Source organism: Camellia sinensis, chromosome 2 (assembly GCF_055761805.1).
Source record: "Camellia sinensis isolate YWXY chromosome 2, ASM5576180v1, whole genome shotgun sequence".
Lineage (NCBI taxonomy): Eukaryota > Viridiplantae > Streptophyta > Magnoliopsida > Ericales > Theaceae > Camellia > Camellia sinensis.
In genome coordinates, this window is record NC_138962.1 from 122,765,964 (window position 1) to 122,779,043 (window position 13,080).

At 38.0% G+C, this 13,080-nt stretch overlaps 1 protein-coding gene across 4 annotated transcripts in view; it reads left to right on the forward strand.

Moving 5' to 3' along the window:
• LOC114271052 (glycoside hydrolase family 2 protein) overlaps window positions 1–13,080 on the forward strand; it is a 99,286-nt gene that overhangs the window by 28,785 nt on the left and 57,421 nt on the right. For all 4 annotated transcript variants that reach the window (XM_082915538.1, XM_082915536.1, XM_082915539.1 and 1 more), the window contains one exon: window positions 641–824. In XM_082915538.1, the coding sequence (XP_082771664.1) occupies window positions 641–824 (184 nt within the window). The remainder of the gene's footprint in view (window positions 1–640; window positions 825–13,080) is intronic.

The following is a 13,080-nucleotide window of genomic DNA, read 5'->3' on the forward strand; positions in this document are numbered from 1 at the left end:
GAATGGGTCTCTCAAGCCAACTAGTTGTCGCTGACTCCATAGGAGCCCAACTAAGACCTTCGATCCCTAGATGATCCACTCCCCTGTCAGAATAGAGATTTAAATAAAAATTGTAAATCTCTTTAACAATAGGCTCCTCCTTACCACCACACCCTGCCCCACCTCTAGATTTTTGATGAAATTCTTCTTCCTCTTGCTCGATGCAATCCTATGAAAAAAATCTAGAATCAACATGGCCATCTTTAGCCCATTTTTAATTTAGCTCTTTGTCCTCAAAAAATCTGCTCCCTAAAAACAAGCTCTTCCAATTTCATCCTGAGCAATGATCTCTTATCCCTTAAATTCCTCCCCCCCCCCCTCCCGGATTCCTTCACATCCAATTCCTCAATATCCCGAACTAACTCCGCTTTCACTTCATTTATATGTAATACTACTTTGTCATGTATTGTAAAATATTCACAACCGTTCATTTCTTCTATGGATCACCTAACTACAATTTTTAATAAAATAATTTCATGTCTTATTTATGTGAAATCTTATTGCTTTTAACCTTATTAGGCTTGAAGCTGAATACATCTATATTCTATACCAATGCTCCAATGTGTCCATTAACAAACAATCCTGTATTGTGCTAGGTCAGTCAGGATAGTAGACTACCTGCTGAGTTTGAAATCACTGATTTCTGTCATCCATGTGGATGTGACAAGAAAAATGTTTTAGCCGTTCAAGTATTTAGATGGAGTGATGGTTCTTACCTTGAAGATCAAGACCATTGGTGGTTATCTGGCATTCATCGTGATGTACTCCTTCTAACCAAGCCAAAGGTTTGTATTCTCTTCAGTTTTGTCTTCACCAACAGCAACTTATTTCTGAAATCTTGTCTTTTGGTTTCTACATAAAGCAACATATATCAACTTACATTGAATGGGTTGATATACATAATATATATATATATATATATAATCTGGCTTGGAGGATTTTGATTAATGAACAATTGCTATTAGAATGGGGCGAGAGTTGGAGTTTTCTAGAGACAATCTCTGAATCATGGACAAATTCTAGAAATTGATTCTAATAGGAGTCTTGTCTATATATCTCAGTAGGCCACCTTATAACAAATATCAATCAAATGGCTGCAATAACAGAAGTAATGTAACTTTTCCAAAACAAAAGAAAAAACCAGATTTAATGTGGTTTTGCTAGTGAGTTCTTTGGATAATGTACTTGTTTGGCCTAATATTTTTTAAATTTATAAGAAAATTGCTCTGTTAAATTAGAATAACAACAATGGATAATTGTGGAACAGTAATCAGAAAGAACTTAGCCGAAAACAAAAATGCTGAGGTGCAAAACTAAATCTGTCATTCTTAAAAGTGATTTTGGCCAACTGGTAGAACCTTGGTGCAGATGGTTGGTGATTGGATACAACAATAGCTATAGCCTATATTATGTGGACATATGAGCAGAACTTTAGACTCACATTGGATTTGTTTAGTATCTCAAAAGAATTTAGATAGAGTTGCAGAAAACAACAAATAGGAGAAGATATATATCTTTTTTGGTATTATTTTGTCTCTATGGTTTTTTGTTTATATGCAGATATGTTGACATATAGGGTAACAAGAAGTAATTAATCCTTCAATTAATCAATCAAAGATATGCTAGACAACTTGATGTTGTTGCAAAATAGTTACAAAATATGTGTGTAAAACTTTGGTATGCGCTAGAACTCACATGCGCACACACCTCATCACACCACACCACTCTGCAGTATGCCCCTTCACATGCGCACATGCCTAACCCAACCAAGATCAGTCGTGTGTGTACGCATGTGGTGTTTACCAAATCTCATGCATAGGTTCCGTAGTATTGTCCAAGTCGTTGCTCTTGCCCAAGCCAATAAGCACTGCAAGTTACAAACTAGTACAATGCTGAAGAGGATGAAGAAATTGCAATGTGATTTCCTTTGTGGTGGGATAGGAGATTAATTTAAATATCATCTGTGGATTGTGACACAATTTGTATGCCTTTGAGAGAGGGCAGGTTGGGAATTAGGGGAGTGGCATGTTCAATCAAGCTCTGTTAGGGCAATGACTAATGAGGTTTTCTTGTGAGAGGGAAAGGTATTGGAGAGTGGTCGTGATCTAACAATAGATGTGTGGGGCAAATGGTCATCCATGGAGGTTGCCTTGTCTCATGACAATGGCTTTGGAATGGTATCCAAAATGTATATAATGAGTTCTTAAGACATACTCGGTTTGTTGCGGGAATGGTGGAAAGATGCAATTTTGATGTCATCTTAGTGGAGGGAGGGTAAGTCGGGAGGCATGTTGATGTAGGATGAATAGAGAGAGCTTGCTGGATTTTCAATATAAAGGTTATTTAACGGCCTAAACAGTAGTTTAGGGTTTTAATGGTTATTGAAGGCCAATAGGTAGGTGGGGCTGATTGGATAGGGTTTTGCGGTTGAAAAGTGCACTTTTAGAGGGTTGTGAACTAAGAATAGTAACTAGGGTATGTGTGCAAAGAAGAAAAAAGAGAAGATGATAGTTCTAGAAATCACTCCTAGAATTCCTTGGGCATTACACCTAGGGTTTGATTGCATCACAAAATCTATATGAAAGCTTCAAATCTCTTGAAATTCTCTAAAATATCAACTCTCTTAAATAAGAAACATAAATATAGTTGTAAGTGTAAAGCTTGTAGAAATTAGGGCTAAGAATAAGTAGAGAAGAAGAAGAGAGAGAGAAAAAGAGAGAATATGATATAATTAGGTTTTTGGGTTGTTAACTAAACCCTTCACCTCAACACTATTTATATTAAACTCAAGAGTTACAGTAGGACAATAGTACCCGTCATTATAAAATTAAAAAACATATTCTAACACTCCTCCTCAAGCGAGAGCATAGAGATTGAACATGTCCAACCTGGTAGACAGGCGCTGGAAGGAAGAGTGAGGTAACCGTTTAGTAAGAATATCACCTAGTTGATCATCAAACCAAAGATAAGGAGTCACAAGTTGCTTCAGTAATAACAAATCCCGAATAAAGTGACAGTCAACCTCAATATACTTGGTGTGGATTATTAGTAATGAAGATAGCTGCTTGGTTGCCACATCACATGTGCATAGAAGTGGGAATAACAAGGCCAAAATCCTGCAAAAGTGAGTGAACCCAGAGCATCTTAGATGAAGTATGAGCCATAGCACGGCACGCAGTTTTGGCACTAGATCGAGCAACAACAGTCTGCTTCTTACTACGCCAAGTAACCAAGTTATCACCAACAAAGGTGCAATAGCCAGAAGTGGAACGATGATCAGTACGACTACCAGTCTAATCAGCATTACTGAAGACAATATCAAACAAAAAAGTGGAAGGACGATACAGTAGACCGTGGCGAGGGGCACTCTTCAGGTAGCACAAAATACAACACATTGCATCAAAGTGGGCATAGCGAGGAGCATGTATAAATTGATTGACCATACTTACAATATATGTAATATCCGGACGTGTAATAGTAAGATAAATCAATTTCCAACCAAGCAACGATATCAACCAACATCGGAAAATAACTTGCCATGCTCACCATCAAGTTTGACAGACAAGTCCATAGGCGCATCAATGGGTCTGGCACCTAAGGGACTAGTATCAGAGAGAAGATCAAGCAAATACTTTTGTTGAGAAAGGAAAAGACCTTGAGAGGAACGAGCAACCTCAATTTCTTAGATAAATTTCTTCTCTTAGAAGCGCTTTACCTTCTTCCGAAGTCAATCTGCTTTGTGTAGGATCTTCCACAATGTGAAAACATCAAGGTGAACCTTGAGCTTTGATTCCAAACTAATGTAGGACAAATAGAGACAGCTTGCTGGATTTTCAAAATAGAGGTTATTTTACAGCCTAAACAAGGAGTAATTTAGGATTTTAATGGTTAAATTGAAAGCTAATAGGTAGGGGAAGGGATTAAGGTTAATTTGGGGATGATTGGTGCTGGAAATTGTGTTCATGCATATAATATGATAGTGGTGTTGGTGGTAGATAGTGGTATGTATAGAATATGATAGTGGTGTTGGTGGTAGATAGTGGTATGTATAGAATATGATAGTGGTGTTGGTTGTAGATAGTGGCATGTATAGAATATGATAGTGGTGTTGGTGGTAGATAGTGGCATGTATATAATATGATAGTGGTAGATAGTGGTAATATATAATATGTAAGTGGCATATAATGGGTTATGATGATGTTTGTAATATCTCCTATATAAGGAGTGTCATTTGGTCTTGTAAGATAAGAAGTTTTGAATATAACAGAAATATATTCCTTCTTCCTCATATTTTCGGAGTTCTTCTTCTTCTTCATATTTTCTAAGTTGGTATCAGAGCAACAAAAAACACAGCAGCCCTAAAACCGTCATAGCCATGTCGGAAGTCACGTCCGGAACCACTTCAACCCCTGCCGCTGCCATTCCGGTGAAAACGTCCAACTCTCACTCTGTCCAAATCACCACCATCCGCCTAAATGGTGATAATTTTCTCCGCTGGTCACAATCTGTCCGGATGTATATCCGTGGGCAAGGAAAGATCGGTTACATCACTGGTGACAAGAAGGCTCCTGCTGTTAATGATCCGCTGTTCGACAGTTGGGACGCTGAAAACTCCATGGTTATGACATGGTTGGTCAATTCCATGGAGGAGGATATAAGCTCTAATTACATGTGCTATACTACTGCACAAGAATTGTGGGATAATGTTAGTCAGATGTATTCTGACCTAGGAAATCAATCTCAAGTTTTCGAATTAACTTTGAAGTTGGGAGAGATTCGTCAAGGAGATGATTCCGTCACCAAATATTTCAATTCGTTGAAAAGGTTGTGGCAGGATCTTGACATTTTCAACACATACGAATGGAAATCGGTTGACGACTGCAACCACCACAAGAAAACTGTGGAAGACAGCCGTATTTACAAGTTTCTTGCCGGCCTCAACATTGAGTTCGATGAAGTGCGAGGAAGAATTATTGGCAGACCTCCTCTCCCATCCATTGGCGAAGTATTTGCCGAAGTCAGAAGGGAAGAGAGCCGAAGGAGCGTCATGCTTAAGAAAAAAGGTAATGGTGAATCAATTGAAATTTCTGCTTTAATTAGCGATGCTGCGGCCAACAAGGCTGCAAGTTACCAGCGCAGGTTTGATGATAAGCCACGGGTCTGGTGTGATTTTTGCAACAAGCCTCGCCATACACGCGAAACGTGTTGGAAGATTCATGGCAAACCTGCCAACTGGAAAAGCAGCAAACAAGGAGAGAAGAATCGTGGCTTTCCTACCGCTAATGAAGCCGATTCAGGTCCCTTTAACAAAGAGCAGATTGTTCAACTCTTAAAGCTGATAAAATCCAACTCCTCAACCGGTACTCCTAGTGTTTTGTTGGCACAAACAGGTAGAAATCCTAAAGCCTTCTCTTGCCTAAACTTCTCTCCGTGGATCATAGATTCCGGTGCCTCCGATCACATGACTAGTTTTTCCCATTTATTTAGTACCTATTTCCCTTGTTCTGGTCATGACAAAATCAGAATAGCCGATGGTAGTTTTTCACCTATTGCAGGAAAAAGATTTATTAAACTAACTGAGAAAATTAATCTCAATGCTGTTCTTCACGTCCCCAACGTAGCCTGTAACCTTTTGTTTGTCAGTAAACTATCTAAGGATTCTAATTGTCGTGTTACATTTTTTGAATCTCATTGTGAATTTCAGGACCAGAACTCGGGGATGATGATTGGGCGTGCTAGGATGCTTGAAGGTCTTTACTACTTTGATGAAGTACCTGTTAGTAATAAAAAAGCTCAGAGCTTTAATAGTACCAGTTCAATCTCTGTTCGAGAAAAAATAATGCTATGGCACTATAGGCTAGGACATCCTAGTTTTCTTTATCTGAAACATTTATTTCCAGAATTATTTAAAGGGATTGATTGTTCTTCTTTTCATTGTGAAAGTTGCATTTTTGCAAAATTTCATCGCTCTACTTATTTGCCAAAACCTTACCAGGCTTCAAAACCTTTTTATTTGATTCATAGTGATGTTTGGGGCCCTTCTAAAATCACTACTCTTTCTGGTAAAAGATGGTTTGTTACATTTATTGATGACCATACCCGCTTATGTTGGATTTATTTGATGAATAAAAAATCTGACGTGAAAAATTTATTCACAAATTTTTACAATATGATTGAAAACTAATTTCAAACCAAAATTGGTATTTTACATTCTGATAATGGAACAGAATATTTCAATGAGCAGTTGGGTGAGTTTTTGGAAAAAAATGGGATTTTTCATCAATCTACATGTCGGGATACCACTCAACAAAATGGCATTGCAGAACGAAAAAATAAACATCTACTTGAAGTAGCACGTGCTATAATGTTTTACATGCATGTTCCTAAATATTTATGGGGTGAAGCAATTTTAACAGCCTCTTATTTGATAAACAGGATGCCTACAAAGGTGTTAACATACAAAACACCTTTTGATTGTCTCAAAACTTTTTTTCCTGACACGAGGTTGTTTTCTGATTTACCCACCAAAGTTTTTGGATGTACTGCCTATGTTCATGTTCCCAGTCAATTTCGTTCAAAACTTGACCCCCGTGCTATAAAATGTGTTTTTTTGGGTTATTCCTCAAACAAAAAGGGGTATAAGTGCTTCGATCCTCAAAACAAGAAATTTCATGTGAGTATGGATGTGTCATTTGTGGAAACAAAATCCTATTTCCCCAACACTTCTCTTCAGGGGGAGACAAGTGGAGTAGAAGACCGTTTTTGGGATACTTCTATCCCGCTCCCCAATGTCATTTATCCTACACAAAAACCACATCTGTCTGATAATGATCACTTAGGAGAACCAAGTTTTATGGTGCCTAGTCAAGAAGATTCTTGTTTAGGGGGAGAAGTACTACAAAATGATCTAAATCCTGAGCTTCAGGTTTATACTAGGAAGCGATTTCATCTGAGGAATAATGACCCGAATGTTCATCCTAATGACCCGAATGTCCACCCGAGTTCTGGCATCGAAATTTTAGGTAATCCTATTCCTTCTATTTCCGACCTTGATGTACCTATAGCAATTAGGAAAGGTGTCCGAAATTGCATTAAACATCCTATTGCAAATTACCTCTCCTATCAAAGACTGTCTAAAAACCATAGAGCTTTCACATCTAGGATTTCACACTTGTTTGTTCCAAGGAATATACAGGAAGCATTGGATGATCCGAATTGGAAATTAGCAGTCATGGAGGAGATGAATGCTTTAAGGAGAAGTGGTACTTGGGAGATAGTTGATCTACCCAAAGACAAGAAAACAGTTGGGTGTAAATGGGTGTTTACGATAAAATGTAACGCAGATGGAAGCGTTGAGAGATACAAGGCGAGACTGGTAGCTAAAGGCTTCACTCAAACTTATGGGATCGACTATCAGGAGACGTTTGCTCCTGTTGCTAAAATAAATTCCATCAGAGTACTGTTATCTCTTGCAGTAAATTCAGATTGGCCTCTACATCAACTTGACATTAAAAATGCATTTCTCAATGGTGATCTTGAAGAGGAGGTGTTCATGAGCCTACCGCCGGGATTTGAGCAGAGACTTGGAAGTGACAGAGTATGCAGATTGAACAAGTCATTATACGGACTCAAACAATCACCAAGAGCGTGGTTTGAACGCTTTGGGAAGGCAGTTATCAGTTGTGGCTTCTCGCAGAGTCAAGCAGATCACACAATATTTTATAAACATTCAAAAAACAGTAAAATTGCAATTTTGATTGTTTATGTTGATGACATCATTTTAACTGGTAATGATGAAGCAGAGTTAGCAGCCCTCAAAGAGAAACTCGCAAAAGAATTTCACATTAAGGATCTGGGAGCCCTCAAGTATTTCCTCGGAATGGAATTTGCAAGATCCAAGAAAGGTATATTCGTTAATCAGAGAAAATATGTTCTTGATCTCCTTGGAGAAACAGGTATGCTTGGTTGTAAGATGGCGGAGACTCCGATCGAGCCTAACTTGAAGTTACAAGCTGCTAAGGCTGAAGAAGTCAAAGAGAGAGAACAATATCAACGACTTGTAGGGAAATTGATTTACTTGTCTCATACGCGGCCTGATATTGCCTTTGCAGTCAGCATGGTAAGTCAGTTCATGCACTCACCAGGGGCAGAGCACTTTGAGGCCGTTTATAAGATCTTAAAATATTTGAAAGGAACTCCAGGGAGAGGCTTACTATTCAAGAAACATGGACATCTTCAAGTTGAAGTATACACAGATGCAGACTGGGCAGGAAGTGTTACAGACAGGAGATCAACATCCGGATACTGCTCCTTTGTAGGTGGGAACCTAGTTACATGGCGGAGTAAAAAACAGAATGTGGTAGCTAGAAGTAGTGCAGAAGCAGAGTTCAGAGCTGTTGCCCATGGAATCTGTGAAGTAATGTGGATTAAAAGAATTCTTGAAGAATTAAAGCTTTCTCACCCGACACCTATGAAGGTCTATTGTGACAACAAAGCAGCTATATCTATAGCTCATAATCCAGTTCTACATGATCGCACAAAACATATAGAAGTGGATAAATATTTCATCAAGGAGAAAATCAATGCTGGCATAATCTGTATGACCTACCTTCCAACAGGTGAACAATTAGCTGATGTGCTAACGAAGGGACTACACAAGAAGCAATTTGATAAGCTGACTAGCAAGCTGGCTATGGAAGATATCTTCAAACCAGCTTGAGGGGGAGTGCTGGAAATTGTGTTCATGCATATAATATGATAGTGGTGTTGGTGGTAGATAGTGGTATGTATAGAATATGATAGTGGTGTTGGTGGTAGATAGTGGTATGTATAGAATATGATAGTGGTGTTGGTTGTAGATAGTGGCATGTATAGAATATGATAGTGGTGTTGGTGGTAGATAGTGGCATGTATATAATATGATAGTGGTAGATAGTGGTAATATATAATATGTAAGTGGCATATAATGGGTTATGATGATGTTTGTAATATCTCCTATATAAGGAGTGTCATTTGGTCTTGTAAGATAAGAAGTTTTGAATATAACAGAAATATATTCCTTCTTCCTCATATTTTCGGAGTTCTTCTTCTTCTTCTTCATATTTTCTAAGTATTGGATAGAGTTTTGATGTTGAAAAGTGCACTTTCAAAGGGCTGTGAATAGTAACCCAAGAATAGTAATTAGGGTATAAGATAGTTCTAGGAATTACTCCTAGAATTTGATTGCATCACACAATCCATAAGAAAGCTTCAAAACTCTAGAAATTTTATAAAATATCAACCCCCTTAAATAAGAAGTATTACATGATTTTATATAGAACTAGGAGACTTCTTAAATTAACTAGAACCCAAAAAAGGAAACTATTAAAACTAGTTTGACTTTCAAAACCAATTTAAGACCAAATAAAAAACATAAATAAAACCAATTCAAAAACTTGACCCACAAGACAATGTCCAAATATTATTGAAATCATGTCAATGTCCAAATATTATTTGCTTCTTTGAATTTAGCATTCCTTGAACTTCTTATACCATGCATCACTTTTATCCTAGCTAACATTGTGGTCAAGAAGAAAGTGGCTATTTGTGATTACCTTAAGGAAGATGGTACCCAAATTTTGTGGGATATTACTCTACGTAGAGAGTTGAATGATTGGGAGGTGGAGGAATTGATGGATCTCCTTGGGCATCTTCTTGTCATCTCTGACATTGCGGAAGGGAACAATGCATTGAGGTGGACAGGATCGAAATCTAGTAGATTTGAGGTAAAGTCTTTTACGATTCTTTGGTGGGCTAGAGAGGGTTGGCCTTCCTTGGTGAGAGGGGTGGAGATTTAAGGCTCCTTCCAAGGTCACATTTTTTGGTGTGGAGAAAAGCGTATACGTACTATTGTTAACTTTAATAAGAGGAAGCAAATTCATGTGAATTGGAGTTCTATGTGAGAGTGGAGACTTATGGTCCTTCTATCTGTTTATGTTTGGCCAAGTGTGGTTATTCCTTGGGAAGGGGAAAGATCTTCTTCATGCATGGAGAGTGAGCTAGAGTTGGGAAGAGGAGGAGCAAGGATTGAAGTTTGGTGCTTAGGCTTTGATGTGGCTTTTTTAGAATCAATGCAGTAGGACTTTTGACAGGATCAAAGAACATATTTTAAAGTAAAAAAGTGGATTGTTATCCTTTTGGAATAGTTGGTTCTCGGGTAGTGTGGATCCTCGCTTAGACCAAATTTTAGACTTTGTAGTGACTTTTGACTTAACTTTCTTTTTTCTTTATCTCTATTAATACTAGCGGCACCCTCTGGTGCTTCATTTGTAATTGTTTTACTTTTCATTAAACAAGGAAAAGCAATTCAAAGGAACTTACACAGTCAATGTGTAACAAAGTGAAAAAAGAGTTGCTCACTGAAGAAACAAGGAAGAAAAAAATGTGCAAAATTGAAGCAGATCCAACAATTATCAATATTAGTTTCACATGAATTATTTTGTGTTTTTCTTAACCAAACATTTATCCTCAACCAAACACATTATGCAGATGTTATATATCTCAAAACTTGAATTCGAACTGTAGGAATGTTTTTAAATAAATAGGAGTCTTCTTTTCTTTCTTCTTCTTATTCTTCACAAAAAAAAAAAAAAAAACAACTAAATAAAGGAATGCATATTGGAAAGGGGTGAGGCATTGTCTAGCCAAGATGGGAAACGAGTGAAGCGCCAACACTTGCTAAAGATAATTGTTTCATATATTTAGTTTGAGGTAATGACCAGTCAAACTTTCAAAGTAGAAGTCGGCAACTTCTGACATGGAATGTGTATTCTCTACAATGGATGAATTTCAAAGAATAGAGTTGGTAACTACATTTTCATTATTAAAATGTGATGCTGGAAATTTGTGTTAATAAGATAGTGGCATATGATAGTGGTGTTGGTGGCATATAGTGGCATGTATAGAATATGATAGTGGTGTTGGTGGAAGATAGTGGCATGTATATAATATGATAGTGGTGTTGGTGGCATATAGTGGCATGTATAGAATATGATAGTGGTGTTGGTGGAAGATAGTGGCATGTATATAATATGATAGTGGTAGATAGTGGTAATATATAATAGGTAAGTGGCATATAATGGGTTATAATGATGTTTGTAATATCTCCTATATAAGGAGTGTCATTTGGTCTTGTAAGATAAGAAGTTTTGAATATAACAGAAATATATTCCTTCTTCCTCATATTTTCGGAGTTCTTCTTCCTCATATTTTCTAAGTTGGTATCAGAGCAACAAAAAACACAGCAGCCCTAAAACCGTCATAGCCATGTTGGAAGTCATTCCGGTGAAAACGTCCAACTCTCACTCTGTCCAAATCACCACCATCCGCCTAAATGGTGATAATTTTCTCCGCTGGTCACAATCTGTCCGGATGTATATCCGTGGGCAAGGAAAGATCGGTTACATCACTGGTGACAAGAAGGCTCCTGCTGTTAGTGATCCGCTGTTCGACAGTTGGGACGCTGAAAACTCCATGGTTATGACATGGTTGGTCAATTCCATGGAGGAGGATATAAGCTCTAATTACATGTGCTATACTACTGCACAAGAATTGTGGGATAATGTTAGTCAGATGTATTCTGACCTAGGAAATCAATCTCAAGTTTTCGAATTAACTTTGAAGTTGGGAGAGATTCGTCAAGAAGATGATTCCGTCACCAAATATTTCAATTCGTTGAAAAGGTTGTGGCAGGATCTTGACATCTTCAACACATACGAATGGAAATCGGTTGACGACTGCAACCACCACAAGAAAACTGTGGAAGACAGCCGTATTTACAAGTTTCTTGCCGGCCTCAACATTGAGTTCGATGAAGTGCGAGGAAGAATTATTGGCAGACCTCCTCTCCCATCCATTGGCGAAGTATTTGCCGAAGTCAGAAGGGAAGAGAGCCGAAGGAGCGTCATGCTTAAGAAAAAAGGTACTGGTGAATCAATTGAAATTTCTGCTTTAATTAGCGATGCTGCGGCCAACAAGGCTGCAAATTACCAGCGCAGGTTTGATGATAAGCCACGGGTCTGGTGTGATTTTTGCAACAAGCCTCGCCATACACGCGAAACGTGTTGGAAGATCCATGGCAAACCTGTCAACTGGAAAAGCAGCAAACAAGGAGAGAAGAATCGTGGCTTTCCTACCGCTAATGAAGCCGATTCAGGTCCCTTCAACAAAGAGCAGATTGATCAACTCTTAAAGCTGATAAAATCCAACTCCTCATCCGGTACTCCTAGTGTTTTGTTGGCACAAACAGGTAGAAATCCTAAAGCCTTCTCTTGCCTAAACTTCTCTCCGTGGATCATAGATTCCGGTGCCTCCGATCACATGACTAGTTTTTCCCATTTATTTAGTACCTATTTCCCTTGTTCTGGTCATGACAAAATCAGAATAGCCGATGGTAGTTTTTCACCTATTGCAGGAAAATGATTTATTAAACTAACTGAGAAAATTAATCTCAATGCTGTTCTTCACGTCCCCAACTTAGCCTGTAACCTTTTGTCTGTCAGTAAACTATCTAAGGATTCTAATTGTCGTGTTACATTTTTTGAATCCCATTGTGAATTTCAGGACCAGAACTCGGGGATGATGATTGGGCGTGCTAGGATGCTTGAAGGTCTTTACTACTTTGATGAAGTACCTGTTAGTAATAAAAAAGCTCAGAGCTTTAATAGTACTAGTTCAATCTCTGTTCGAGAAAAAATAATGCTATGGCACTATAGGCTAGGGCATCCTAGTTTTCTTTATCTGAAACATTTATTTCCAGCATTATTTAAAGGGATTGATTGTTCTTCTTTTCATTGTGAAAGTTGCATTTTTGCAAAATTTCATCGCTCTACTTATTTGCCAAAACCTTACCAGGCTTCCAAACCTTTTTATTTGATTCATAGTGATGTTTGGGGCCCTTCTAAAATCACTACTCTTTCTGGTAAAAAATGGTTTGTTACATTTATTGATGACCATAGCCGCTTATGTTGGATTTATTTGATGAATAAAAAATCTGACGTGAAA